This window comes from Staurois parvus, unplaced genomic scaffold (genome assembly GCF_062004578.1).
Source record: "Staurois parvus isolate SC_StPar_1 unplaced genomic scaffold, SC_StPar_1.0 ptg000538l, whole genome shotgun sequence".
Taxonomy (NCBI): Eukaryota; Metazoa; Chordata; class Amphibia; order Anura; family Ranidae; genus Staurois; species Staurois parvus.
The window spans coordinates 6,515,894-6,542,850 of record NW_028318334.1 but is presented as its reverse complement, the minus strand read 5'-3'; the positions used below and the strand labels follow the sequence as shown (position 1 = coordinate 6,542,850).

The following is a 26,957-nucleotide window of genomic DNA, read 5'->3' as shown; positions in this document are numbered from 1 at the left end:
CTCAGTGTGGTGTTGCCTAGTGTAGGAGGCTGGGGTCATGACTGTAGTAGCTGTCCTTGAAGATTCCAAGCAGGGGTATACACCAGCAAGGCCAGCTTGCATCTATCTTATTTTAAAATCTATAATACACAAACACACACTTTTTTTTTTTTAAGCTATATGCTAGTAAATATATTATCCCCCATGATTTAGCTCCAGGGGAGGAGCAAACCATGTTGGGGGCTTGGATGAATCGAGCTAAGGCTGCTTTTACCTGCTAACCACTTGGGCTGGATGAAGTGTGCGGTGGTTGTGCTATTTCAACAGCATGCTAGTTAATTATTATTAAAATTCATACAAGGCCGCATTTGAATCCAGTACATTGGCACCAGCTGATTTTATTCCCTTACACTTTACAAATGTGACTAATTGCTCGTCAACAGAAACTTTACCCTCCATGAATTTTTTTTTTTTTGTCAAGTGCAAGATTTCTAGCTAAAATGTTTTGTTTTTCCTTGCAGCTGAATTTATCATTGACCTTGCAGAGAAGTTTCCTTCTTATGACACTTTTAAATCTGCTCTGGAAAAGAATGGTGCAGAATTCACAGTAAGTGCTTTGGTTTGCTGCTTCTGTCTGTATCTACTTAAAGCATATGGAAACTCTAGCAGTGAACTTCTCTTAAAAGAGAACTACAGCCAAAGCTCCTTTTGGCTGTACTTCTGTGGATCACAGGAGTGCTGTTCATTCTGCCACATGAGGGAGACTCTCAGAGTAAGGCTGACACGTTTCGAAGGGAGATCACCTCTTCATCAGAGCTAACAGAACCAAGAATGCCCTCTTCTATATATTATCATTACTACATTGCAATGTAGTAGGTTAATATAGCTATGTAGTAATGATAATAATCATGGGATCAATAAAATGTATAAAAAACACTGTAAATAACCTTCAAAACTTTTAGTTCCTTTAGGGAGCATATAGGAACTACTCACAAAAGTTGGTTAGCCGGGATTGTTGGCAGTGAGCAATCTCTGTATCACCTCTCAGGTATAGATGGGTGATAATTTCCAAAATGAGCAGTAGGGGGGGAAAAGGATCACAGAGGCGGTTCCAGGTGCTGATGGAACACATGCCAGTGTGAGCTATCAGGAAGCGCCTGCGCAGTGCGTTCGAGCTGCCATCTGGAGCCACCAAAAAAAGGCCCAGCCATCCATGGAACGCACGCCTGTGAGAAATCGAAAAGGAGGCTGCGCAATGCATGCCAGCTGCTACTGGAGAGACAAGCGAACACAGCACCAGCCCCACACCAGTGGACCGTGTAGGGCGAGGAGGCCACCAAGACCAAACCCCACATGGCTCCATACCGGCACCACATGAAGAGAGAAAAATAAAAAAACATTAAAAAACAATTAAATAAACCAGGTCAGGGGATATAATATGCTGTAGTTACATAATCACTGGCAATAGATCTAAAACATAATTCAATAAAATAATACTGTGATGAAAGTGAGCATCAAATGATAAAGGCATTAGTCAATTAATACATTATTCTTACTACTATTACCTAACATCACTGCCGGTCAAGATCATGTCTACTATAAGCTATGCTTGTGTGTAGAAAATACATAGTAAACATGTGAATCTCTGTCTTTATCAATACCCAGATACATCTCTAAATTCCCATACCAATGGTGTTGTGTATAGGAATATTTGAAAACCCATGAATCCAGAGGCTATTTCAATGACCATACGATTCTCCAGGTATATATAGTAAACCATAAGCTGCACAGAGAAATCCGGAACTGGAGGGGTGGGGGGAGGTCTAAACATCTATATCAAATGTGTGTGCCTTTTAGAGGGGGTAGAAAATTCTGTGGGCTGCAAGATAGTATGATCATCCAAGACTCCCAAAGTGAACTGGAGGTGGTAGTTCCAGATATATATGTATGTGTGGGCGGATGCAAACCAGCATCCATATAAGTGCTCATATGAACATAAATTCTTGCATGTAAGTGCATGTCCTATAGTCAGTGTTTGCATGATGAGTCAGAAATAGCCCGGGTATAGAGACACTTAGTGACATGTTATAACGCAATACACACTCTGGTTTAGTTACATGTCCCTAAGTGTCTATATGTGTATATATATCTGGAACTACCTCATCCCAGGTTATTTACAGTGTTTTTATATATTTTATTGATCCCATGATTATCATTACTACATGGCTATATTATTATTATTATTATTATTATTATACAGTATTTATATAACGCCAACAGTTTGCGCAGCACTTTACAAAATGAAGGTAGACATTACAATTACAATACAATTTGGTACAAGAGGAAACAAAGAGCCCTGCTCGTTCGAGCTTACAATCTAGGAGGAAGGGTTGAGTGATACAAAAGGTAATAGCTGTGGGGGATGAGCTGATGGAGGAAATAAATGGTGGTTTACTAGGTAGAAGCAGGATAGGCTTCTTTAAAGAGAGGTTTTCAGGGATCGTCTAAAGGTGGATAGATTAGGAGACAGCCGGACAGATTGGGGTAGGGAGTTCCATAGGATGGGAGAAGTCCTGGAGGCGAGCATGGGAGGAGGTGACACAGGAACTAGAGAGCAGAACGTCTTGGGATGATTGAAGAGAGTGGTTTGGTTGGTATTTTAAGACCAGGTTTGTGATGTAGCTGTTGTTGTTAGTATTTTGAATTTTATTCATTGGGCGACTGGAAGCCAGTGCAGGGATTGCAGACAATGAACGGTTGGTAAGGTGGATGAGCCTGGCAGCAGTATTCATGATGGACTGGAGGGGGGATAGCCTATGTAAAGGTAAGCCAATAAGGAGGGGGTTGCAGTAGTCGAGAAGAGAGATGACCAGGGAGTGAATTAGGAGCTTTGTGGTATCTGCTTAAAAAGGGGCGTATTTGGGAGATGTTGTGGAGGTTGAGGTGGCATGATTTGGACAGGAAATGGATGTGGTCTGAATGGATGGTTCAGAATCCAGGGTTACCCCTAGGACCTTGGCATACAGGGATGGGTTGATAGTGGTGCTATTGATCCTGACTGAGAAATCAGGGGAAGAGGCACATGGAGGAGGAAATATTATGAGCTCAGTTTTGGATAGATTGAGTTTTAGGAAGTGGTGTGACATCCAGTCTGATATGACTGTTAGTAAATCGGTAATACGTGAGGAAACTGATGGGGTGAGCTGAGGAGTAGAGAGATTTGTGTGTCATTAGCATAGAAATGATATTGGAAACCATGGGAAGCTATCAGCTGACCCAAGGAAGTATTGGAAACCATGGGAAGCTATCAGCTGACCCAAGGAAGTATTGGAAACCATGGTAAGCTATCAGTTGACCCAAGGAAGAAGTGTAGATTGTGACGATCGCGGCGCCAGACCCCTCAGCCCTTCTCACCAACTCGTGACCGAAGGACTAGCCAATCTAAAACTGCGCTGTCATGTGCGTAACAATGCCAAGCTCATTTGCACCCTGCATAAAGATTTTCCAGCTAATGGACCACAATCTATGTACCTGCAGCCTGAGAGCGATTGTTACTGGGTCAAGTTAATTACGCAATTAACCCTTCACACTGCTACAACCACCTTTTTGTACAGAGAAGGAGGAAACTCGCCAATATTAGCAATAACACTATGATGTTTGAATACTCGTCTGTATACACACTGTCACCGCAGGCTGATGTATATAGAGGGTTAAAAACACACAGTAGCGCTCTTCAGAGACAGGGATTCTTAGTTTGCATTAACGAGCTTTAGAAACAGTTCAACACTTTTCAGATAATAGGTTTATTACTAAAAAGGTCAAAATGGTGCAATAAAAATAGTTACAGAAAAAGATGTAGCCAATCTATATAATATAAATACAGGGAGCAATAACACAGCAGAGAGATAAAGAAAGACGTTTAAGAAGGTAGAATACTTGCCGTCAGCCTTGGTTTAAGCAGATTCAAGTGTCCTGAGCAAAAGGGTGCCTTTTCTCCCAAAGGTGGTTCCTGGTGTTAAAAGAAAGATCTCTTCAACTTCCTGCTCCAAGCATAACAGCCTTTTTCTAGGAACCCAGCAGGGTGTCTCCTTAAAGCAGAGAACCAATCGCCTTATTTGGGGAGGGGTGTTTAAGACGGGGAACTTGGGCTATGACCAAATCCCTCGCAGTGTATATCATGGTTAATAACCTTCCCTAGGTACATGTAGCAGCCTAGCCACTAGTAGATTAATATGCAGAATGATATCCTGAACGTCCAGACATTAAATATGCCATACCTTACTATTTCAGCTAGAACTATATGGCTTTCTGCTCTCCTGTAGACTTTAACTAGAGGTGTAAGATATCAGGCGACTCGCATTAAACTGAGCTATCCGAATATATGCTTTGTTTCATTGTAATTATTTCCTATCTTAAGATATGAAATTATATGGGAAAGTGGGTTTTAAATAGAATGTCTGTTTTACTGTTATCTCGTAATGTCTTTCATGTTCAGTGAAGGACTGGTTTACAGCATTATGATCCGCTCCAAGCAAGAGTCTCTCAGACATACTGGGCCCAGGCTAATTGGGGTTTATAACCATGAAGCTATCCCGCTGTGCCTGATGCCTGTGATCTCAGCATACATACAGACCACATTCCTGAGGGGGGTGGATTGGAGGGAGAGGGAATGATACAAGATGGAGGATCTGTAGCAAGATGGATGACCGTGTCCATCTCTGTATGTACAATTGCTACATGGATCGAGAATAGGAAAGGTCCAAGGACAGAACTTAGGGGGACCCCGACTGTAAGAGAAGGAGAGGAGGAAGTAGAGTTGTAAGCGACACTGAAGGTGCGGTGAGATAGGTAAGATTCAAACCAACGGAGAGTACAGTCACGGAGACCCAGTAAATAGTTTTTTGAGGAGGAGGGGTTTGTCAACTGTGTCAAAGACAGCGGAGAGGTCCAAGGGCAAGATTACGGAATAGTGACCATTGGTTTTAGCGGTTAGTAAGTAGTTTGTGAGTTTTAGGAGAGCAGTTTCTGTGGAGTGTTGTGGGTGAAATCCAGACTGAAGGGGATCGAGATGGTTATTTTCAATAAGGTGGCAGCTCAGTCGGTTGTAGACTAGACGTTCAAGGAGTTTGGAGGCAAAAGGGAGTAAGGAGATGGGTCTTAGATTGCTAAGATTGGTGGGGTCCAGTGTGGCTTTTTTAAGTATGGGGGTGACTAGCGAATGTTTTAGAGAGTTGGGGAAGATGCCAGTAGAAAGGGGGAGATTGAAGATATGAGTTAAAGAATGAAGGATAGAGCCAGAGGGTGACTGTAGTATTTGCATGGGAACCGGGGCCAGGGGGCAGGTGGTTAGGTGGGCTTTTACTACATTGCAATATTGTGTATATATGGATCGATGTTAATTGGATGCACACCGAATATTTCCACATTGTTCCCTAAGTATGTTTATTTTTGACACCTATGCCCCACCTCCCTTTTTGTGTGTGTCCAGCCCGTATGGGAGTGCTTACACATAGATTTGTGATATATAGAAGAGTGCATTTTTGGTTCTGTTAGCTCTGATGAAGAGGGGATCTCCCTTCGAAACGCGTCAGCCTTACTCTTCCTTTTCGGTGGGATTCACACAAGTCTAGTACTCCAGTGTTCCAATCTTGCACTTAACATGAGTTTTATATTGCTAAGTTTGTAAGTATACATCTTATTTTATTAAAATCACATCTTTTTACTGGCGTAATGCGCAAGGTTGTTGCGCTCTTTTGTTCTCATTTGCAGTACAGCCTTGGCCAGCAGTCTATAGAAAGCAGTGACAGGCTTCCAGGCGCAGCAGCTGTACATCCGAGTGGTTACACTCCAACAGAGACAGACGAGCTGCCGTGGAGAGTAACTTCGCATCTAGAACTGCTCATCTGTCCCTGTGCTTGTGTAATCACTTGAATGTGTTGGTTACAGGTGTACAACCACAGCATCTGAAAGATTGTCATTGATTTGTACGAGTTGCTGGACATGGCTGTATGCCAACCCCTGTGACTCCCGGGCATGGAAATATAACGAATTCCTACAGTCTATGTCCAGATGCATCCATGTGCATGAGCTCCTATTGCATGAATCATGTTAGAAAACAAAATATTTGTAAATGTTAATGCAAAGTTACATATTTCCAGTACATCTGCAGTTCCTACAGTTTTCTATGGGGCCCCTGCATTACAAGTTCATGGCCTTTGCCTACAGACAGTCCCCAGTTTTTTGTTGATTTCTTGGGTCCCTTGGCATTTGTGTGCTGTGCACCCCTCATTAGGACTGCTTTTGGACACTGACATTTTAGGATTTGTGGTGTCCTACAGTGGACAGAACCGAGGCATTTTTGTAGTCAGAGGGGCTATCCTGGCCTGACCTTTGTTTGCCAGTGTCCAATCCTTCTGTAGGTGGTAGCATAACCCAAGCTTTAAAGCACAACTCCAGGTTATTGACAACCTGTCTTCCACCCCTTCTATGTAACCACTGGTATGAAGAAAAAAAAGACCTATTCAAATGCCCAATTTACTTACCTGAAGCCATGTGTGATGGACTGCCTGACATCCCTACTGGGTATCTTCGCCAAACTACAGCTTCCTCCGCTCTGGAACCAGAATATAGCAAATTTACTTCAAGCATCAGACAGAACCAGTGTTGGATTAAAACAGGACTGACTTTATTAACAAACAGCACAGCATGTATGCACAAAAGCCTTACCCCTAGACCAGGGGTAGGCAACCTGCGGCTTTCCAGCTGTTGCAGGACTACAAGTTCCATCATGCCTCTGCAAGTCATAGCTGTAACTGTCAGTTTTGTAATGTTGCAATGCCTCATGGGAAATGTAGTTCCACAACAGCTAGAGAGCCACAGGTTGCCTACCCCTGCCCTAGACAGATACAGCACACATACCCAGGAGAAAATTCCATTACATAAAAAAATAAAGAAAACAGTGGATTCCATCCTGCCACCTAGCAGTCTGGACTCTGGAGGCGATTGAGCAAAGTGAGAGCTGATCACTTAAACCTTTTTACAGAAAACAATAGTTGATGCCAGGAAACATGTAACAGAAAATAAAGATTTTTCACCCCTGCACATAACTCATTGCTCCAGGAAAATAGTTCCACTATGCACTGTATGCCAAGGGGTCCCAGAAACAATCCCTCCAGCCCTAATTGCATGGAAAGGGTAGCTGGTATAATTCACGAACAGCCAGGTACCCAGGGAAGTGATATAACCCTCTTGGGGAAAGGGTTCCTTTTAACCTCAAGAAGAGGGATCTCCTTAGTCCTGCGTTCATAGTTGCTGAGAAGAAAGATGACCCCCAGGCCCTTCCAGGAGACTAAGTCACAGAGGTTTCTGTGACACCATGGTTACATGATTTTTCTCTTTTGTTTACTTTCTGGGGACCTTCGTCAGGTTTCCACATTACTCCCTGCTTGGTGTGCACACCTCCTATTGTTGCAGGGTCCCCTCTCATGGCCTCCAGAGGCAGGAGAACTCATGGAGGCAGTGAGGGGACCAGTGCCCAAGAAGGTAATGCGCTCTGAAACATGTCTGGTCCCCAGGGCAAATTATTTACTTGGCTCATAGTGCAAACTCTGTCTGATTCATTACACTGCAGGATGGCTTAGGAAGAGGTGTTTGGAATCAAGACTGAGGAGTAAGGTAACTGATGAACAATGCACTATTTACATTTCACTTTTTCCTGGAGTTGGGTTTTAAGACTTCCTGTGCCCGTCAGTGGACTTCAATAGAAGATGTTATGCCAAGTACAGAAATCTTATGTTACAGTTTTTAATGAATCTATGATACTAATTTGTTTATGAATTTCTTTCTTTCTGCAGGATTCTCTTATTAGTAATTTACTGCGGTTGATCCAGACAATGAGGTGTCCAGCTAAACCATCTACAAGTAAAGGTGTGTATAGTCTACTGTGTATTATTTTTAATGCAAAAATTTAAAATGTGGCTTCTTCAGATGGCACACCCTTGCTGTAGTTTCTTGCACTCATGTAGTTTCTAGCACTCATGTAGTTTCTAGCACCCTGCTAGCACTCCTATCCCAGTTACAATATTAATAGAAAATATAAGTTGTCATTTAGAAGTTAGTAGACACCTGTTATAATCTCCTGTTTTCCACTCCGGTTATTTAACTCCACTTATCAAATGTCCACTTGGTCAGAGGTCAGCAAGCAAAATACAGGCAAGCTCAGAGTGAGCTCTACAGCAAGTTTTAGATAGGACCTGTATCACCTGTGACCAATTAACACCTCCCCTTAATGAGCAGACTGATGGAAGACAAGGAAAGGAAGAAAAAAAAATGCTATTTAAAAAGTGACAGAAAAAGTGATTCAAAAAGTAAAAGCTTTTAGCAAGACCCAAAGAAGAAAATAAAACAGCTACAAGCACCAGCAGTCAAAAGTAAAATGTTTTCACTCTCCACTCAAATTTCCCACTCTTTCTAGCTATCAGCCAGTAAAAAATGCCACACATATGCCACCTCTAAGTTCTTAGTCTCATTCTCCAAGGGTATCCAATGAACAAGCTGATTCTTTTTGGAGACCAGAAATCCGGAAGACTTATTCCCATATAACTCAAGCTTTAAAGGCATCCCACAGTAATAACGGGGACACAGAATCTCCATTGTGTACCCAATAATTACATAAAGATTCAGTGAGAGGCTCCTGCAGTCTCGTGTCCATTGCCCAGAACCTAGACAGATGCCACAGCTGAACTTTGGGGAGGTGGGGAGGAGAAAGTGACAACTTAATGCAGAGTGGAGCATGATCAGAGAAACCCTGAGGAAAAATACAGTCCTCTTGCACATGGTCTCTTCTTTTTATAAATGTTAAGGTGTATTTTACCCCACAAAGACTAAATATGGTATGTGTTTGTATATACATAGAGTTTTTTTTTATTCAATCTAGCCCCTACAGTTTTTATTTATCCTATTGCCATTTACCCCTTGTTCCTGTTTCAGACTGACCATGACAAGCACAGAAGCATGTTTGTGCTACCCTGGTCAAGTATCATCCATGGGATCACTGCTAGGAGTTACAGGACACTGTCCCTAAGCACAGCATGCCTATATCTCCTGTGGTTAGTTATGTGTTTTGAGCCATGTATTTTTATTTGCTGAATCAGGGCTGTCTTTTAATGCAGTGTGTTCACAAATAATTTAAAATGGATTTGTCTATATTGTAATATACGTTTGATTATTCTTATTATTCAAGATTTATACAGCTCTAACAGTGCTAAAAGGAGACAGTCGGTTACAATAAAATTTCAAATAAGGAGGCTTAGGAGGGACCTGTTCATGGGCAAGTAATAAAAAAAAAAATATGACTGAGAGGATGAGCTGATGGAGAAAGTAACCGGTTTCATTTTAGGTAGAGGCTGGATAGTTTCCAGAAGAGATGAAGAGTTTTCAGGGATCAGGTAAAGGCGGACATAGTAGGAGATAGCTGGAGAGATTGGGGTAGGGAGTTCCTTAAGATGGGAGACTCTGTAGAGAAGTCCTAGAGGTGGGCATGGGAGGAGGTGACAAGTCAGCTAGAGAGCAGGAGGTCTTGGGAGAAGCAAAGAGGGATGGTTTGAGTGATATTTTGAGACAAGGTTGATGATATAGCACAAGGCAGAGTTGTGTTTGGCTTTGTATTTTGTTAATATTTATGTATTGAAATCTTTTTAAAAATCTGGAAATTAAACTTGCAATATTTTCAGTGTTTTATGTTTTAACACACAGAAACTGTAAAGGTAAAAAATGAGAAAGAGAAGATAAGAGAATTATTTCCAGCACTTTGCAGACCAGACAATCCAAATGTTCGCGTAAGTAATTATATTTGTGTTTTTGGTCTCTAAAACTATTTCTAGTAATTATATGTGAAACTTGATAACTGCTAACACAGTAAAATGTTTTACTATGAATTATTAAGGTGTGGGACTATCATACAAGTTGGAAACTGGTAATCTTGGACGTGCTAGTGTTGTACCACAGTCTTCATGGTAAATCTTGTATATTCAAGGCCCAATTGCACTTTCAGTTTAAATTGACTAAACACATTCCAAGTGTATCAAAACAAATAGTGTGTTACAGTTAATTTTCTTTAACCACTTCAAGCCCGGGCACTTTCACCCCCTTCCTGTCCTGACCAATGTTCAGCTTTCAGTGCTATCATACTTTGAATGACAATTGCATGGTGGGAGGTGAAGATTTTTTTCTCTTTTTATACACTGATTGCTTTTACACCCATAAAGGCTGTAAAAGCAATAATTTCTTCTTCTCTTTGGCTGCATTCTTGCAGCCATTGATAAATACTTTGAGAGCTGTGATTGGTCACAGCTTGTCACATGGTACAAGGCTGTTGTGAATAGCCTTGTACCATTTGACTTCTGTGATCATTCACAGATTTCACAAGTAGTAAGCAATGATGTCAGGAAGTGACATCTTGTTTACTACTATTCATGTGATCACTGATTGGCCAATCGGTGATCACATGAATCGGGACCTCACACAGAGGTCCCGTACAGTAATCGGTGATCCACTGTGTCCGGAGGACATAACGGGCACCAGATCACAGTGCCACACGCTCCCAGGCAATGAATGCGGGTGACGTTTAGAAACATCAACCTGCTTCGGCACTGCTCCCGTCCGGCTGTTTATGTACATGGGTCGGCCGGGAAGTGGTTAAAAAGCCACCTCAGCCCAAGCAGAAAACCTGTATAGTAGAACCTTTTCTTTCTGTGAGGAACCAATGATCTGTTTACAATTACAACATTCTCCTTCTGAGTTGGATACAGAGCTTTTCAATCAGCCGGGGGCATGAGCTTTGCTGATTCCTATAGGTCTGACGTATTGGACCTCTGCAGAGATACCACAAAGCAGAAGGATCCCACTCTGCAGCTGCTTACAGAATTCTGGCTTTTTTGTGATGAAACATCAAAAGAAAACAAACTGTAACACCAACTGCACACCTTCTGTTTTGATGCAGTGAAATGTGCTTAATTACAGTTATTTCAGCTGAAGGTTTATTTGGGTTTTAATATCCCTTGGGCCATGTTCAAGTAGTGGACACAGTTTATGCTGACCACATCCTGATGATTCTTCACTTCAACCAGAGGAATTCTGGGCTGTTTGCTGCCATTGTTTGGTGTGGGTCCTGGCTGAAGCCATTCTTTTGTTTGGATGCTGTGGATATATGTATACTCAGCAGTGCAATAGAAGGAAGGGCAAAATATTCAAACAGTGCTTTAAGTCCTGGATGATGACGTTCATTGAATAAGAAATTAGCTTAGAGTCTGGAGACACAAAATGTCCTGATAAAGAGACACTTTAGTTACCTTGTTTGGCATGTATTACCCTTTTTTCCATATTTATGCCCAGACAAGGGATGAATAGGATATGTCATTTTAGAGGAAAAAGAATAAAACGTAATACACTACAGCATGTGATCTCTTCAGTAAGCAACAAATCCTTAGTAGGGAGAAAGGTCTTTACTAGTGGTGCACCAAAATGAAAATTCTTGGACTGAAACCGAAAATTCAGAACACATTTGGCTGAAAACCAAACCAAAATGGACAGTTTTAAAAAATATATATTTTGTAATATATAATTGGATTATATTTGACTTTTTAATTAATATCATGAATTTAAATTAAATATGAATTTATTTTCAGCACCTTTTCAGCCAATAGGCTGCTTTTAACACTGAGCAGTTTTTTGTAGGACTTTTCCGTTGGGAAAAAAAAAAAAAAACACAATAAAAGCTCAAGAAAAATGCATCCCTTTTAAATTCAGTGTATGTCTTCACACTGGTCAATTTTGCTTCCCGTGTGTTAAAAATCCCGCTTGCTGCATTTTTGGTGCATATTTGGTGAGTTAATAAAACGCACCTCCCTATTTGAAGCCTAGTTCGCACCAATACGTTTTTTAGGGTTTTTTTCAGAAACACACAGTCCATTTAACATGGTTTCCTATGGGACACCTTCACATCTAGGCTTTTTTAAGCTTCTGCATTTTTGGAAAGGGTCAGGGACTTTTTTAAATGCAAAAGTTGCGTTTTTGGTTCAACAGACTTCAATGGAGATGCTGCAGAAAACTCATGTAGTGCGTATTGCATTTTTAATCTGCCCAGCAACAAATTGGCAAAAAAAAAACCCATTCAAAAAACACATAAAAAATGAACGTGCAAAAATGCAAAATGCACTGCAAAACAGACAAAACGCAAACTGCATTGGTGTGTGAACCAGGCCTGAAATGCATTGCATTTTAAAAGCCTTTTGCATTTTTAATCTGCCCAGCAACAAGTTGGCCAAGAAAAGAATTTAGAAAATGTAAAAGGCACCAAAATCGCAAAAAACACTGCAAAACGGACAAACCACAAACTGCATTAGTGTGAAAGAGGCCTGAAATGCATTGAAAATGTAGCAAAAATGCACACGTGTTGCTTTTTTGATGCGTTTCTAATCTGCCCAGCAACAAGTTGGCCAAAAAATGCAAAACACGTAAAAAAATGTGCATGCAAAAATGCACTGCATAACAAACAAAACACAAACTGCATTGGCGTGAAACAGGCCTGAAATGCATTGAAATCAAAAACACACACGTGAGTTACTTGACCTATGAAAAACATGGTAAAATCACGCGTTTTCGGCGGCCATTGTTGCCAACTTTTTCCCTATCGGCCTAATGCCGATAACACTATTTTTGGTCAATATATTTCAGACAAAGTATTGGTGCATCCCTAGTCTCTGTATTTTTACGGCGCCGAGTTACTTTAACTGACAATTGCGCGGTCATGCAACACGGTACATAAATTAAATTTGTCATTATTTTCCCACAAATGGAGCTTTCTTTTAGTGGTATTTGATCACCTCTGGGGTTTTTTTGTTGCACTATAAACGAAAAAAAACCTACATTTCTAAAAAAAAATTCTGCTACATATTTTTCATTAACAAAATCCCAGTAAGCATATATTGATTGGTTTGCGCAAATGTTATAGCCTCCACAAATGGCGGTGTATATACTGGAATTTTTATTTCACTTTATACTAGTTATGGCGGTGATCAGCAACTTATAGCTGGACTGTGATATTGTGACGGACAGTCTGACACTGATGCTAACTGACACTTTGTGGGAACCAGTGACACTGATACAGTGATCAGTGCTAAAAATGTACATGCTGACACTGGTTGGGAAGGGGTTAAACATCTTGGGTGATCAAAGGGTTGTTTGTGTGCCTAGCCAGTGTTTTTGTTTGTACAGTGTGCTGTTTTTACTAGGCAATCAGCTAGATTTTATTCCCTCATATAACACAGCTCTGCCTTGTTTATACAGCATCAGTGTCAGACTGTCCGCCACAATATTGCATTCCCGCTATAAGTCGCTGATCACCGCCATTACTAGTATAAAAAAAATTCCAGTATATACACCACCATTTGTAGACACTATAACATTTCGCAAACCTCTGGTGTGATCTGTAGAAATATGTCATTGTAGATATAGTTTAATCCTGTGTTTATTAGAGATACAGTATTCCCTAGTCAGTCAGACACATATGTTTTTAATCAGCATCTGAAAGGATAGAACAAGCTTCTAGGATAAAGTTGACACCGAGATGCCAGTAAAGCTTTCACATCGGGCTGGACATGGATTTCTCACCTTGTTGAATTCTAAAAGGAGGGCTCTACCATTTCCATGTAGAATCCCAGATTAACACACAAAATGGTTATATGGTGCCTGACTGCGACAGCTGAACAGTGATTGGTGCTGTCACAATTAGCCTGACGCTCTGGTGTCAGAAATCCTACCCCTAACCCAGTGATCTGAACTGTTCCTGACCAATTCAGCTCTGGGCACTTCAGAACACAGAATGTCCTTTGGGCCAGGGTTGATTGGCCAAGGGCTAAAGCCCAGCCCACATCCATATTTCAATAAATTGAGGCCCTTGAGATATGGATGGGGTGATTCGTACGGAGCTGGTTCCATTTGACTGGTGAATTGCGGACTTTCTTTCGACTTGCTCCAGTCACAGGATAAATCTGGGTTAAGTTTTATTTCTGTTTTATTCCCTTTTTATCTTACAGTGAATAGCCAATTGTGTGTCTTTTTGTCTTGTATTTTTTGTAATTCCTTTTGTCTTAGTACATATTTTATGCACTGCCTACTTTTGGGATATCAAATCATAAAATAAGTGACTACTGTCCCTGGAGTGATTGCTGTATTGTAGTTTCTATATGCTTGGTCTAAGTTCATTACTAGTCTGTATGTAATTGCACTGCATTTGGTAGATTGCATAATTGTAAAGTAGCAGATCTGCCAGATGGGCGTGTGTGCGTGCGTATGGTGTCCCAGCAGACCAATCTGCTGACAAACTCTTGGGTGGTGGCAAGCTACTGTTTGTTGTGTGTCTGGTGTGGGGGGTTGTGGACAGTGTAAGAGTGATTAACACTGGGGTTCTAGCTTGTAGGAAAGATGGAGGAATCCAAGAGGGGTGTGCTATTTGCTAGACTGCTCCCCAAACTTTAGAGTGCACCAGATTGTATATAAGGATCATATCAGCCTCTGTGTGGTCAGCCAGCTAGATTGGAGTGGAATCTACCTCTAGTGGTGGACAGAGGTAGTGCAGGCTGTGAAAGGGTATCACAGCCAGTCTTATATGCTCAAAGTAAGTCCACCTCATTCCCTCTTTACTCGTAAGCCAAGGATCACGCCCAGTTAGCTAGTCGCTGTGGGCGTGCGCTAATCTGTAACAGATTTACAACCATGAACCCAATATCATCGTTTACAGTGACGGATTCTCTTTACTCACTTTCTGTCCACCCTGTAGCAGATTTATTGCTGGACACAGCAGATGATGATCAACTGGTGCCAGCCAATGAATGAGCGCCGCCACCTGTTGATCACAGAGGAAACAGCTTTTGCTGTGTCCAGCAATAAATCTGCTTGAGGGTGAAGATTTGTGGATTGCAGTCTTCAAGTCATACCATAGATTTTCAATGGGGTTTAAGTCTGGGCTCTGACTAAGCCGTGCAAGGACATTTACCCTTTTCTCCTTCAACCACTGTGTGGTCATATTTTCTGTGTGCTTTGGTTCATTGTCATGTTGGAAGGTAAACCTTCTTCCTATTGACAACTTTCTGGCAGAGGACGGCAGATTTTCCTCAAGAATTTGAAGGTATTTTGCCTCATCCATTTTTCCTTCTATCCTGACTAGTGCTCCAGTCCCTGCTGCAGAGAAACCCCCCATAACAGGGTATTACTACCTCCATGCTTTACTGTAGGAATGCTGTTATTTGGATGGTGAACTGTATTGGATTTCCACCAGACATATCGTTTAGTGTTGAGGCCAAATAATCCAAATTTACTCTCATCTGACCAAATCACCTTTTTCCATGTGGCCTCAGAATGTTCAAGGTGCATTTTGCAAAGCTCAGTCATGACTGCATGTGGCCTTTCTTGAGGAGAGGCTTTTTTTTTTTTTTTCTTGCAACCCTCCCATACAAGCCACATTTGTGCAGAATTTGTGATAGTGTTGTCACATGCATACACTCCACTCTTTGTCATAAATTCCTGCAACTGCTTCAGAGTTGCTGAAGGCCTCTTGGTAGCTTCTCTGACCAGTTTCCTCTTCGCTCTTTCCACTTTGGAGCGATGTCCTGATCCAGGGAGGGTCTGTGTTCTACCAAATACCTTCCACTTAATCATACACTTCACTGTGCTTCTAGGCATTGATAAAGCCTTTGACATTTTTTCATATCCATCTCCTGACTTGTGCCTGTCCACAGCTTTATCCCTGAGATCTTTTGACAGTGCCTTACCACCCATAGTTGATTGTTTGCTTCAGTTGCCCTACCAGAGGTTGAAATGCTCCCAGAAAGCTCTTTTCATGCTGCGCTAATCAAAATGACCACAGCTAATCACAGTTGAAAGTCATATAGCTTTCTGTGTCATTGAGAAGGTGATTAGCCACACCTGATTGAGTTTCTAAGTCATTTTAGGAGGGTGGTGATCCTTTTTCCAACTGAGCGATTCTGTTTTTGAATTTTGTTTCTGACATATTGGTGTTACATCTTTCACTTTGATGTTATACGTTGCACTGAGTAAATACAGCTGGGTAAAACAAAAACGGTGTCTGTCTTCATTTCAGGCTGCAAAGCAACAAACTGTGATTATTTTAAGGGGTATGATTCTTTTCTGTACCCACTGTACGTACGGCGGTATTGGAGAAGTTAAAATCCAGCAATACACTGTCTCGCCCTGCTCTACTCATGCTCAGTTGCTCTATTTTTTGGCACTGTACCTAAACTGTAGAGGCCGATCTGCTGACAGCCTAAAGATATACTGTTGGTCGTGGGCTCTGGTCTTCAGCAAAATGGCAGCCACCAGCAAAATGAAACTGTAGTACTGCATTACACTAATTTTGGTGGTAAAATTATTAATGTGGTGTAAAGAACATTGTTTGTTTTTAATAAAGTTACGTGTAAAATTCCACTTTTTATGTCTTTCAGACCATGCTTGATCCAGAAGATCTGAAGGTGGCAGCAGATACTTTGAAAGAACTAGAAGCTCTAATGCCTAGTGCAATCATTCAAGAAAAGGAAAAGAGTAGTAAACACAAGTATGTATTGCTTTTTTGAATATAATTGCGTATGCAATATTTGAGAAGACATGGTAGCAATTTAGTTTTCAATTAATCTAAAATACTTCTTATAATATGACTTTTGTACTTCTCAATATGCAGGCTATGATTTTAGTTATCACCTTTTGTTGTTATGTAATGGTTGACAGAAATCTTAGTGTTGTGTCAATTTTAGAAATAAGAAAAAAAGAAGTCGCAGCCGAGACAGAGGTCGGAAGAGTCGCAGCAGAGACAGAAGTCGGAAAAGCCGTAGTCGCAGCAGAGACCGAAGACGGAAAAGCCGCAGTCATAGTAGAGACAGAGGACGGAAGAACCGCAGTTGCAGCCGAGACAGAGGTCACAAAAGAAAGGATAGATCCCGTTCCAGATCCAGAGACAGAAAAAGAATGAAAAGTCCACACAAGTCAAGGAGTCGAAGCCCCATCAAGAACCGGGAGCAGCACTCTGAAAGGTTTAATGATCGTTGGAGGGAGAAACATGTAGACAGGCCGCCCCCTGAAGAGCCAGCCATTGGTGATATCTATAATGGCAAAGTCACCAGCATTATGCAGTTTGGTTGTTTTGTTCAGCTGGAAGGCCTAAGGTAACTGATTATTTGAGACAGGGCTTTAGCAACTGTTTACTATTTGGCAACCTGGAAGTACTTCACCTCATGGTTATAACTTTACTGTTTTGTCCACAGAAAACGTTGGGAAGGATTGGTACACATTTCGGAGCTGAGGAGGGAAGGTCGTGTGGCTAATGTTGCTGATGTAGTAAGCAAAGGCCAGAGAGTGAAGGTCAAGGTACTTTCCTTCACTGGATGCAAAACTAGCCTCAGTATGAAGGTATGGTTTAAAATATTATTATTATTATTATACAGGATTTATATAGCGCCAATAGTTTGCTCAGCGCTTTACAGTATAATAAATCAAATTGTGTTATTAACCTCTTCCTTCAGCATTGCTGATGTGTGGGGATATTTCCCCCATTGCCTGTGAATAATTATTATTATTTATTATACAGTATTTATAAAGCGCCAATAGTTCGCTCAGCACTCCCTGGGAGCGCACAGCGCCGCAATCTGAACATCAATCGCTGTACGGGACCTCTCTGTGAGGTCCCGATTCATGTGATCACTGATTGGCCAATCAGTGATCACATGAACAGTAGTAAACAAGGTATCACATTCTGACATTGTTTACTACTTGTGAATTCTGTGAATGATCACAGTGGTCACATGGTACAAAGCCATTCACCGCAGCCTTGTACCATGTGATAAACTGCGACCAAATACAACTTTCACAGTATTTCTCAGTGGATGCAGGAATGTAGTAAGTACAGTATGTAAAAAAAAAATAAAATAAAATTGTAAAACTACTTTTTTTTTTAATTTATAATTATTTTTCTATAAACTGATTTGGGTTAATTTAAATAAAAATCCCAGTGGTGAATTATTACCACTGAAATCAAAGAAAGTTCTATCTGTCTCAAAAAAATGCAAAAAATTTAATTTGGGTACAGTGTTGCATGACCGCGCAATTGTCATTCAAAGTGCGATAGCACTGAAAGCTGAAAAATGGCCTGGGCAGGAAGGGGGTGAAAGTGTCCGGACTTGAAGTGGTTAATGTATTTATAACCTAAACATTGCTGTACACTTGAACTGCTATATGGGTGTGTCCTTGATGAATACTCATTTCCCTCTTGTTATATTATGTAATAACAATTATTCCTATATTATCAACAAAAGGAGAAGATATACATTACACTTTTTAAGAGTATAGCATCAAGTCAATTAAACTCTTGGGATATTGATCTGGTCAGTTAAGTAGCAGAGAGGGACAGGGCCGTAGAAGGTCCTTAACCCATCAGCAGGCTCGGTATCTGCTTTGTGCATGGAGGAACAGGATGAGCACTGCCAGAGCCCTACAAAATGACCTCCAGCAGGCCACTGGGTCGAATGTCTCTGACCAAACAATCAGAAGCAGACTTAGTAAGGGTGGCCTGAGAGCCCGACGTCCACTAGTGGGCCCTGTGCTCACTGCCTGGCACCATAGAGCTTGATTGGCATTTGCCATTGAACACCAGAATTGGCAGGTACGCCACTGGCGCTCTGTACTTTTCACAGATGAGAGCAGGTTCACCCTGAGCACATGTGACAGACCTGAAAGGATGTGGAGAACATCATGCTGCCTGTAACATTGTTCATCATGACCGTTTTGGTGGTGGGTCAGTGATGGTCTGGGGAGGCATATCCATGGAGGGATGCACAGAGCTCTACAGGCTAGACAATGGCACCCTGACTGCCATTTAGGTATCGGGATGAAATCCTTGGACCCATTGTCAGACCCTACGCTGGTGCACTGGGTCCTGGGTTCCTCCTGGTGCGCGACAATGCCCAGCCTCATGTGGTGAGAGTATGCAGGCAGTTCCTGGAGGATGAAGGAATTGATACCATTGAATGGCCCCCACGCTCACCTGACCTAAATCCAATAGAACACCTCTGGGATATCATGTTTTGGTCCATCTGATGCCGCCAGGTTGCACCTCAGACTGCGCAGGAGCTCAGTGATGCTCTGGTCCAGATCTGGGAGGAAATACCCCAGGACACCATCCGTCATCTCATTAGGAGCATGCCACAACATTGTCGGGCATGCATACAAGCACATGGGGGCCATACAAACTATTGAGTACCATGAGTTATATCATGAGTACCATGAGTGCAATTAAATTTTAGCAAAGTGGACTGGCCTGCTGCATCATCTTCTCACTTGGATTTTCAGGGTGTCTTTGAATTCAGTCCTCTGTGGGTTGATCATTTTCATTTCCATCAAACGATGGGGCATCCTTACGTTCCTAACACATTACCCAGTCCAGATCAGTTTAGATATCCAGCATGAGATTTTTCCCCATTGAGATCTGATGTGTTTTTTTAGTTTAAGCTCCCTTTGCAGGTCACTACCTCAGCAAAGCAAATTATTGCCAAGTCTTGGAAAACTTCACTTACCATTCCGGCGGTTCGGAATAAAGTGACACAGGCCATGATACACGCCAAAGTGGAAGCCACCATCACAGGCACTCTCCCTAAATTTGTGTCGATCTGGTCTCCCTGGGTCGACCACTTCCTCCCCCATGGTTTTGATGAATCGTTGCTTCTTCCTTAATACCTCCCCTCACAAAGCAGTTGCTTTGGAGCTCAGGTCTAGTCCCACCCCACCTCCCCTACCTTGTCTTGGATGTCACACACTTAAACGCTTATCACTCCCCCCCCCCCCCCCCCACCTCTTTCTCTACCTTATTCTTCTACTTCCTTCTTTTTCTACCTCTCTTTAGCTACTATATTGCATTAACTTTGTACGTTCAGTTGCCTTAGGCCTTGTATCTATTTACTTCATTTTCTGAAATGTTCATTGCTACCTTCTGTATGTACTCCATTTCCGTACTTCAATAAAATGTTTGAACAAGAGATCTGATGTGTTTTCAAAGTTTTGAGCAGTGTATATATTTTTTTTCCATATGACATATTCAGACATTGCTAAATTTGGCCTTTGCATCTAAGCATCAATGGCTTCTTGTCATAGAAGGTTTAAAATCATTTTCATTGCTTGTCAAATGCTGGGCTTATTTATTGCATGTATTAATGACAGCAATGACAAAGCAATGAAAATGATTTTAAACCTTCTATAACAAGAAGCCATTGAGGCTTAGATGCCCAGGACACATTTAGGAATGTTTGAATATGTCAGTTAACTTGACAATAACTTTGACTTCTTTTCTTATCCAAATGCATTTTTATGACACAAGTCTTTTTATTTGGTACCAATATTTTAAACATATTGCACTACAGAGTCCATTGGAGTGCAATAGGTTGTAGCTTTCATTTGCAGACCAAAATCATTTTTCTTAATCATTCATTAAGGGACACAGGGTAATGTAATGCTGAGACACAACCACTTTGAGATGCAGGACCCACCCTCTGTTCTTAAAGTGTTACTAAACCCAGGACCCTCAGTCACTATATCTGGTCTCCCACAGTACACAGAACATGGAAATGCAATTATTTTAGTAAATATAATCTGCTAAATACCTTTTATCAGCAGCATTATATAGCAGTCTCGTGACTTTTATCAGTGTTCAGCAGAGCACTGGTTAAACCTTGTAGGAGGAGTTTTCATTCTGCTCTAGGAGGATGCAGAACCACTGACCTCTGTCTGGACAGTGCAGATTGACCCTGTGCTGATCATATGCACTCCCCCAAGAAAAAAAACACTTCTCTAGCCATACACACCAAACTCAGCATGTGTAGAGTGTCTCCACAGGATATGTCTTATCAGGAGATAAGAGGGGGGGGCACTGGAAGATGGGGAGGATCTGAGAAGTCAGGATAAAAGAGCAGTGCACAACACAGTGCAGAGGATTAACCTCTTAGGTTCCACAGTGAGTATAACAAGCATGTTTTACTGCATATAGAGACTGATTTTACTGTTGTGGGTTTAGTATCACTTTAAGATCCACTCTAACTTCTGGTTTTCCAGAAACCTGGAGCATGCTTGGAGCGTGGGTTGGGGGGGGGGGGGGGGGTTATACCAGGCTTTCTTACAGCTTTGTTTGCCTGTGCCCAATCCCCTGAAAGCAGCAGCATAACCCATGGTCTCAGAATTACTTCACCATTTCCTTTAATGAACTCCAGGTACAGTAAAACATCCTGCTTTTTACTCTGAATCCTCCAGCCTGCAAGTGATTTCTGTGGTATAGTAAAATGGCAAAAGTTGTCAGCCACATGAAGTGTGAGATTGTGGGTGGGAAGGCGTTAGACTGAGAAATCTGAGTGCTTTTTTGTGATGCCATTGCAGGCCTTTTTTTCCTATTGAGTATATGTCATCCATATTATACCTTCCCTTGTAACACAGGATGTCGATCAGGATACAGGGGAAGACTTAAATCCCAACAGACGGAGGAACCTTGTAGGTGAGAACAATGAAGAGGCTTCAATGAGGAATCCAGACAGACCCAGCCACCTTTCTTTGGTAAATGCTCCTGAAGTAGAAGATGATACCTTGGAAAGAAAACGTCTCACCAAGATTTCTGACCCAGAAAAGTGGGAAATTAAACAGGTATGCACTTTTAAAAATGACCTATTTTTTTCCCCTCCTTGTAGAAGAAACTTTATTGCAATGTACATAGTGTATATACATAATAATATGGAAGCACAGCTTGACATGTAAGCATACATTATTGTTATCACATAACACAGGTGAAAGACAAAATATGTCACAGGTTGTGCAAATCATATGACTGTTCAGCATGGCAGAAACAGAGTACAGTCAGGTGCTGCATTATAATTGCAATCCTGTCACTGTGTTTAAAGAGAAAATTAGAACCATACATCCAGCTATGTACAATTTGAACTTTGGATTAGCAATAAGCACTTTCCATTTGTGGTTCTCTTACTAAGGAGAGAAAAAAATGAGGAGCTCTCCATTGCAGAAATAAAGGAGTGCAGGTCAAGGAGAGCCATCTACCCCAAATGTTGTTGTATTTGTGTGGGCAACCTCCAAGTTCATAAATCACTCTTAGCGTTAAGGTATTATTAATGAATCAACCAAAATGTCATTGTGGTTGGGAGAGCCGGTAGTCAGGTCTTAGCGATCTCCTTTTTTGCTGTATAAAGAGTTTGAACAGCAAAACTTCAGTATGCTGGAGTTCAATAATATCCAGTAGGCTGACTTTGGTGTCTAGTCCCACTGGGAATCACTTGGATCGTGAAGGAACTCCACTATGTGTTTCCAGTAACCACTGATTTCAGGGCATGCCCAGATTGGACACGTGAAGGTGCCTAGGAGGAGTTGACATTTACGGTAATTTTGTGGCCTATACTTTGACAACAGTGAGTTAGGGTCAGTAAGGCTCCATGTAATCTGTACAGTTGAGTCCTATTTATGAGCCAAAAAAAATTCTCTTCCATTCTTCGTCATGCAACGTGCCTAATTCCATTTTCCAGTAGGTATTTTAAAATATGCTGACTTTTACACTTGAGCATCAAGTAGATGCTGGTAACTTCTGGAATACTGTTTAGTTGAAGATAAGCCCGCTAAAGAGTTAAGGACTGGGCAGTTGGGAAAGGTCCCCAGTGGGTCAGGGAATTTGGGTGTAGGCAGCATACTGAAACTAGATAGAGTGCATAAAACATAAGGGAGAGGTGAAACTCTGCTGTTATTTTATCAGAAGATTTGATGTTGCCATGTTCATAAATTTGGCCTAGGGAAGTAATTCTGAATCTAGAACTGTACTCCGTGTGTGGGAGTAGTGAAAAGTTGGCTGTTGTACTAAAGGGGAGTGTGGGTATGAAGAGAAGGAACATGTGTTTTAATAACAACTTTCATTTAGGGGTTGTGTCAAGGTACCCCTTGGAAATTAAAGGAAAAGTTTGGGGTCGCAAAAAAAAATCGGCTCGGTGGGATGGTGCAGCAGTCCCAAGTTTGCTCTAAAACTGAGAACTGAGTGGTCACTTGATTTCTCAGTCCTTAGTCTGCTCAGAGCACAGCTCATTGGAGCTTCGGGCAATCGAGGAGGCAGGCTCAGCTGGCTCCAGCTCTCAGCTGCGTGCTGAGAGGGAGAGCCCACTGTCATTCTGGCTGCCAGCTCTACAGAGCCTGGAGCTGCTCCACCATGTCAACTGCTGTAGTTTATAGTTCACTGTTGGCTATTCTGGGTCACAGGAGAGCAAAAGTAAGTGCACAAGAGAAGAAATATGGCCAAAAACTCTTTAGATTTTTTTAATTCAATAGTGACCACTTAATTTCTTTTGCTTCAGATGATTGCGGCCAATGTCCTTTCCAAAGAGGAGTTTCCTGATTTTGATGAGGAGACTGGTATCCTGCCCAAGGTGGATGATGAAGAAGGTAAGTCATTTTTGGCAAAACCTTCCTCAAAGTGGAATTCCAGGCACCACCTAACTAATTTTAAAACTTCCCCTCCCTCTTCCTAAATCTTATTCTGACTAACCTTTGTCATAAAGATCTGTATACTTGCCTTTTTTCAGGCTGCTCTGCTCACGTGATCTCCGCTGTTTAAGCCAGCATGGCTGCAGGAGAGAGTGGAGGTTACTCTGACAACATAAAGCCTACAGTGGTGACTTCATCCATATTCCTACTATTGCCCATCCTTTGTCAGCACTCCCTCCTCTCCCATGAAGCTATGCTGGCTGACACAAGGAAGCTGGATCATGTGACTGGACCAGAACAGCCTAAAAATAGGTAAGCATAGTGACCTCTCTCACACAAGTTAGTCAGTGTAGATCTTAGGAGGAGGGAGCATTTTAAAAATTTGTTAGGTGGTGCCTGGAATTCCACTTCTGTTCTAAGGTGAGTGTTGAACCATGGGCCCTCTATGACTAGGTACTCCAATAAGTACTTAGAACCTGTTGGAAGCCTGGTTGCTGTTTTTATGTCTTATAAGGCTCATTTTTGGACTTAAAATATATTTGAAACCAAAACATTGCTTTAGATTTGGATAGAGTAGTAAAGACTTACGCCCCCTATTGGTTTCTTTTAAGCTGCCTGTGTTGCATAGGGTGACAAGAAATCCTCTCCATTATCACTAGAACATGTGTCCCCACAAAGTTTCACCCTGCCTCCAGTTCTGGTGACAACCATAACATTTTGGATCTCTCGTCAGTTTCTCTGGACACTGACAGGGTTTTATCCCTTTCACACTGTCCAAAACGTTTAAATAATTCAGTTATTTTAACTCTATTTTCTTAAAGAGTACTTAGATTGTTATCCATAGTATATATCCCCAGCACACAAAAAGATCTTTAAGTAATTGTCTGGTTTATTCAGATGATCTCATCACACAAGTAAGGTGTAAAGTTTCAGCATGTGTTCACATGCCTGACAAAGGGGTCCTGTATAACCTAAAGCATTGCACCTTGATTATGTGATTATCTAAATAAACGTTCAGACAACTTTTCAAAGATCCTTTGTTGTGCTGGTGATATATACTTCGGCCTATGATGTTGCCAGCTTGTAGTTGCCACAGAACCTGTTTACCTTCCAGGAACATGTGCAATTGGAATACTACAAATTATTCTTAGATTTGTTAACTACCTCAGTATGACCGTACATACATATATGTCAATGTATTGAAGTCGTTATACTGGGAGCAAGGCTGATGCTACAACCATGGTTTCAGTATTGTTTTTTACTGCTGGCGATTCTCTAAAATATAAAAGTATTCTTAGTGGTTATACTGATATTGGATTGCTTTTACAGGCAGCAAAAGAGCTCCCCCTTTCAGCCACCACCTTTACCAGGCTCACTTGTTTCGATTAGGGAGCCTGTAAGGATGCCACTAGCGGCATCTGTTTCCTTGGACACAGTGAGGGAAACCGATGCTGTTCCTCCCACTGTGTGACATCAGAAACCGGAAGCAACGAGGTTTTGGTCACTTCTGGTTTTGGTTTGTTTACAAGCCAAGCCGTTACTGGCTTGTGAAGCAGCAGATCAAACCAGCCTCTGTTTAATCTTCTGCTTTGGAGGCCAGAGGAGAGATATGGGGTCTCATAGACCCCAGATCTCTCCATAAAGAGGACCTGTCACAGCCCATTTTATCACAAGGGATGATGTTCATTCCTTGTGATAGGAATAAAAAAAAAATTATGGTACCTTGGAAAAACAAATTAAAAAAATAAATTACATTAAAAAAATTTTTTTATAAGCTCTCCCGTCCCCCTGTGCTCATGGGCGAATGCATGCGTCGGTCAGACACACATATGTGAGCAGTATTCATCGCTCACGTGTGAGCTATCACCGTGAAAGAGTGAGAGCAATAATTCTGATGCCAGACCTCCTAAACTGGCAACCTGTAAAGGCTTTTAAACTGTGGATATGGATAATTGAATGTACTGTAGTTTGTCCCAGTTCCGCAGGCTTAATTAATATAGTGTGACATGTTTTGCATTTACTCAGTGTAACATTTTTTATATTTTGGCAAAAGATTGAGTATTATGTTATGTATATGTTCACTAAAATTCATTAAAGTGTATATCTTCCAAACCATTTGCATTTGAAAAACCCCTATCCAAATACTGTTTGACATAAAAAATTGCAAAACCCAACACTTTATTCTCTAGGGCATTTGCATCAACAAATATATAATGTTTAGCATTCTAAGTCATTTTCTACCAAAAAAATGCAGATTGACATGTATGAGAGAAGTGTCAGAATTGGCCAGGTTTTAATGTTGGTAAAGTACATATCTTTACTGAACTCTTCCCATATGTTAAGTGTTTGCAACTGTTTTGTGTTGGTCAGATGAAGACCTGGAAATTGAATTGGTGGAAGAGGAGCCCCCATTCCTCAGAGGACATACAAAACAGAGCATGGACATGAGCCCCATCAAAATAGTGAAGGTAAAGATGTGTTGGAGAATTTTTGTTGTTTTTGGTAATAATATGTTGCCAACACCACAGCATTGATCACAATCCCTTTGTTAGTAAAACTTTGTTATTTTCTAATTTTTCTTTGCAGAACCCCGATGGTTCTCTTTCCCAAGCAGCCATGATGCAAAGTGCTTTAGCTAAAGAAAGAAGAGAAGTTAAACAAGCACAGAGGGAAGCTGAAATGGATTCTATCCCCATGGGACTGAACAAACACTGGGTGGACCCTTTGCCTGATGGTGTGTTTTCTGTTCTGCATTCCTAATTATGAAATTATAACTTTAAAATAAGGAAAAAATTGATAATTTGAGCAAGTACCCTCTTATATAGTTAAATTTTCAGTTGACGGCAATGACCGTGAAATGCAAAGTTGTGACTTTCTGTTCTGTTACAACTGGGGAGGAGCTGTTAGAGGGAACTATGCTTTGCTTTAGTTTCTTTTCCAAAGCTGTATTTTCACTTGAAAGGTTTGGATCGTGTTCTCAGTTGCCATGCTGGTTGCCAGTGACCAGCCTGTTTGTGTCAAGTTGATTAGTGCTCCTCTCCCTTGCTCTGCTCCTATTGTACCTGTAATTAGGCACACACATAATTGCACTGCATTAGCAGCATTGAAGCAACACAGCTGAAAAGAAACATGCAGCTGCCAATATAGAGTGAGTGTCTTGTTTTATTATTATACATGTTATTTATTACTTTATGTTCATTTTTGCACAAAGGATTTGTGTATAAGTGCTGCAGGAATTGTTTATAGCGTTTGATTTGTGCTGCTTTTGGAGGCTTTAGGCTGTCTTCTAGCTGGTTACTCCACAGGCTAACCATTTGTTACTCTCCTATCTGTGCTTGAGTTATATATTGTGTTTTCTGTTGTGTTTTTACCATCTGAGTTACATAGGAATCTGTTTTATTTTTACA

At 41.3% G+C, this 26,957-nt stretch overlaps 1 protein-coding gene across 1 annotated transcript in view; it reads left to right on the top strand.

The window, feature by feature from the left end:
• Positions 1 to 26,957, top strand: part of DHX8 (DEAH-box helicase 8) — a 63,987-nt gene that overhangs the window by 11,534 nt on the left and 25,496 nt on the right. The window contains exons 3-12 of the mRNA XM_089690647.1: positions 501 to 586; positions 7,833 to 7,905; positions 9,733 to 9,815; positions 16,497 to 16,606; positions 16,803 to 17,210; positions 17,310 to 17,454; positions 21,517 to 21,720; positions 23,421 to 23,508; positions 25,921 to 26,018; positions 26,137 to 26,284. Coding sequence (XP_089546773.1) covers positions 501 to 586; positions 7,833 to 7,905; positions 9,733 to 9,815; positions 16,497 to 16,606; positions 16,803 to 17,210; positions 17,310 to 17,454; positions 21,517 to 21,720; positions 23,421 to 23,508; positions 25,921 to 26,018; positions 26,137 to 26,284 — 1,443 coding nt within the window. The remainder of the gene's footprint in view (positions 1 to 500; positions 587 to 7,832; positions 7,906 to 9,732; positions 9,816 to 16,496; positions 16,607 to 16,802; positions 17,211 to 17,309; positions 17,455 to 21,516; positions 21,721 to 23,420; positions 23,509 to 25,920; positions 26,019 to 26,136; positions 26,285 to 26,957) is intronic.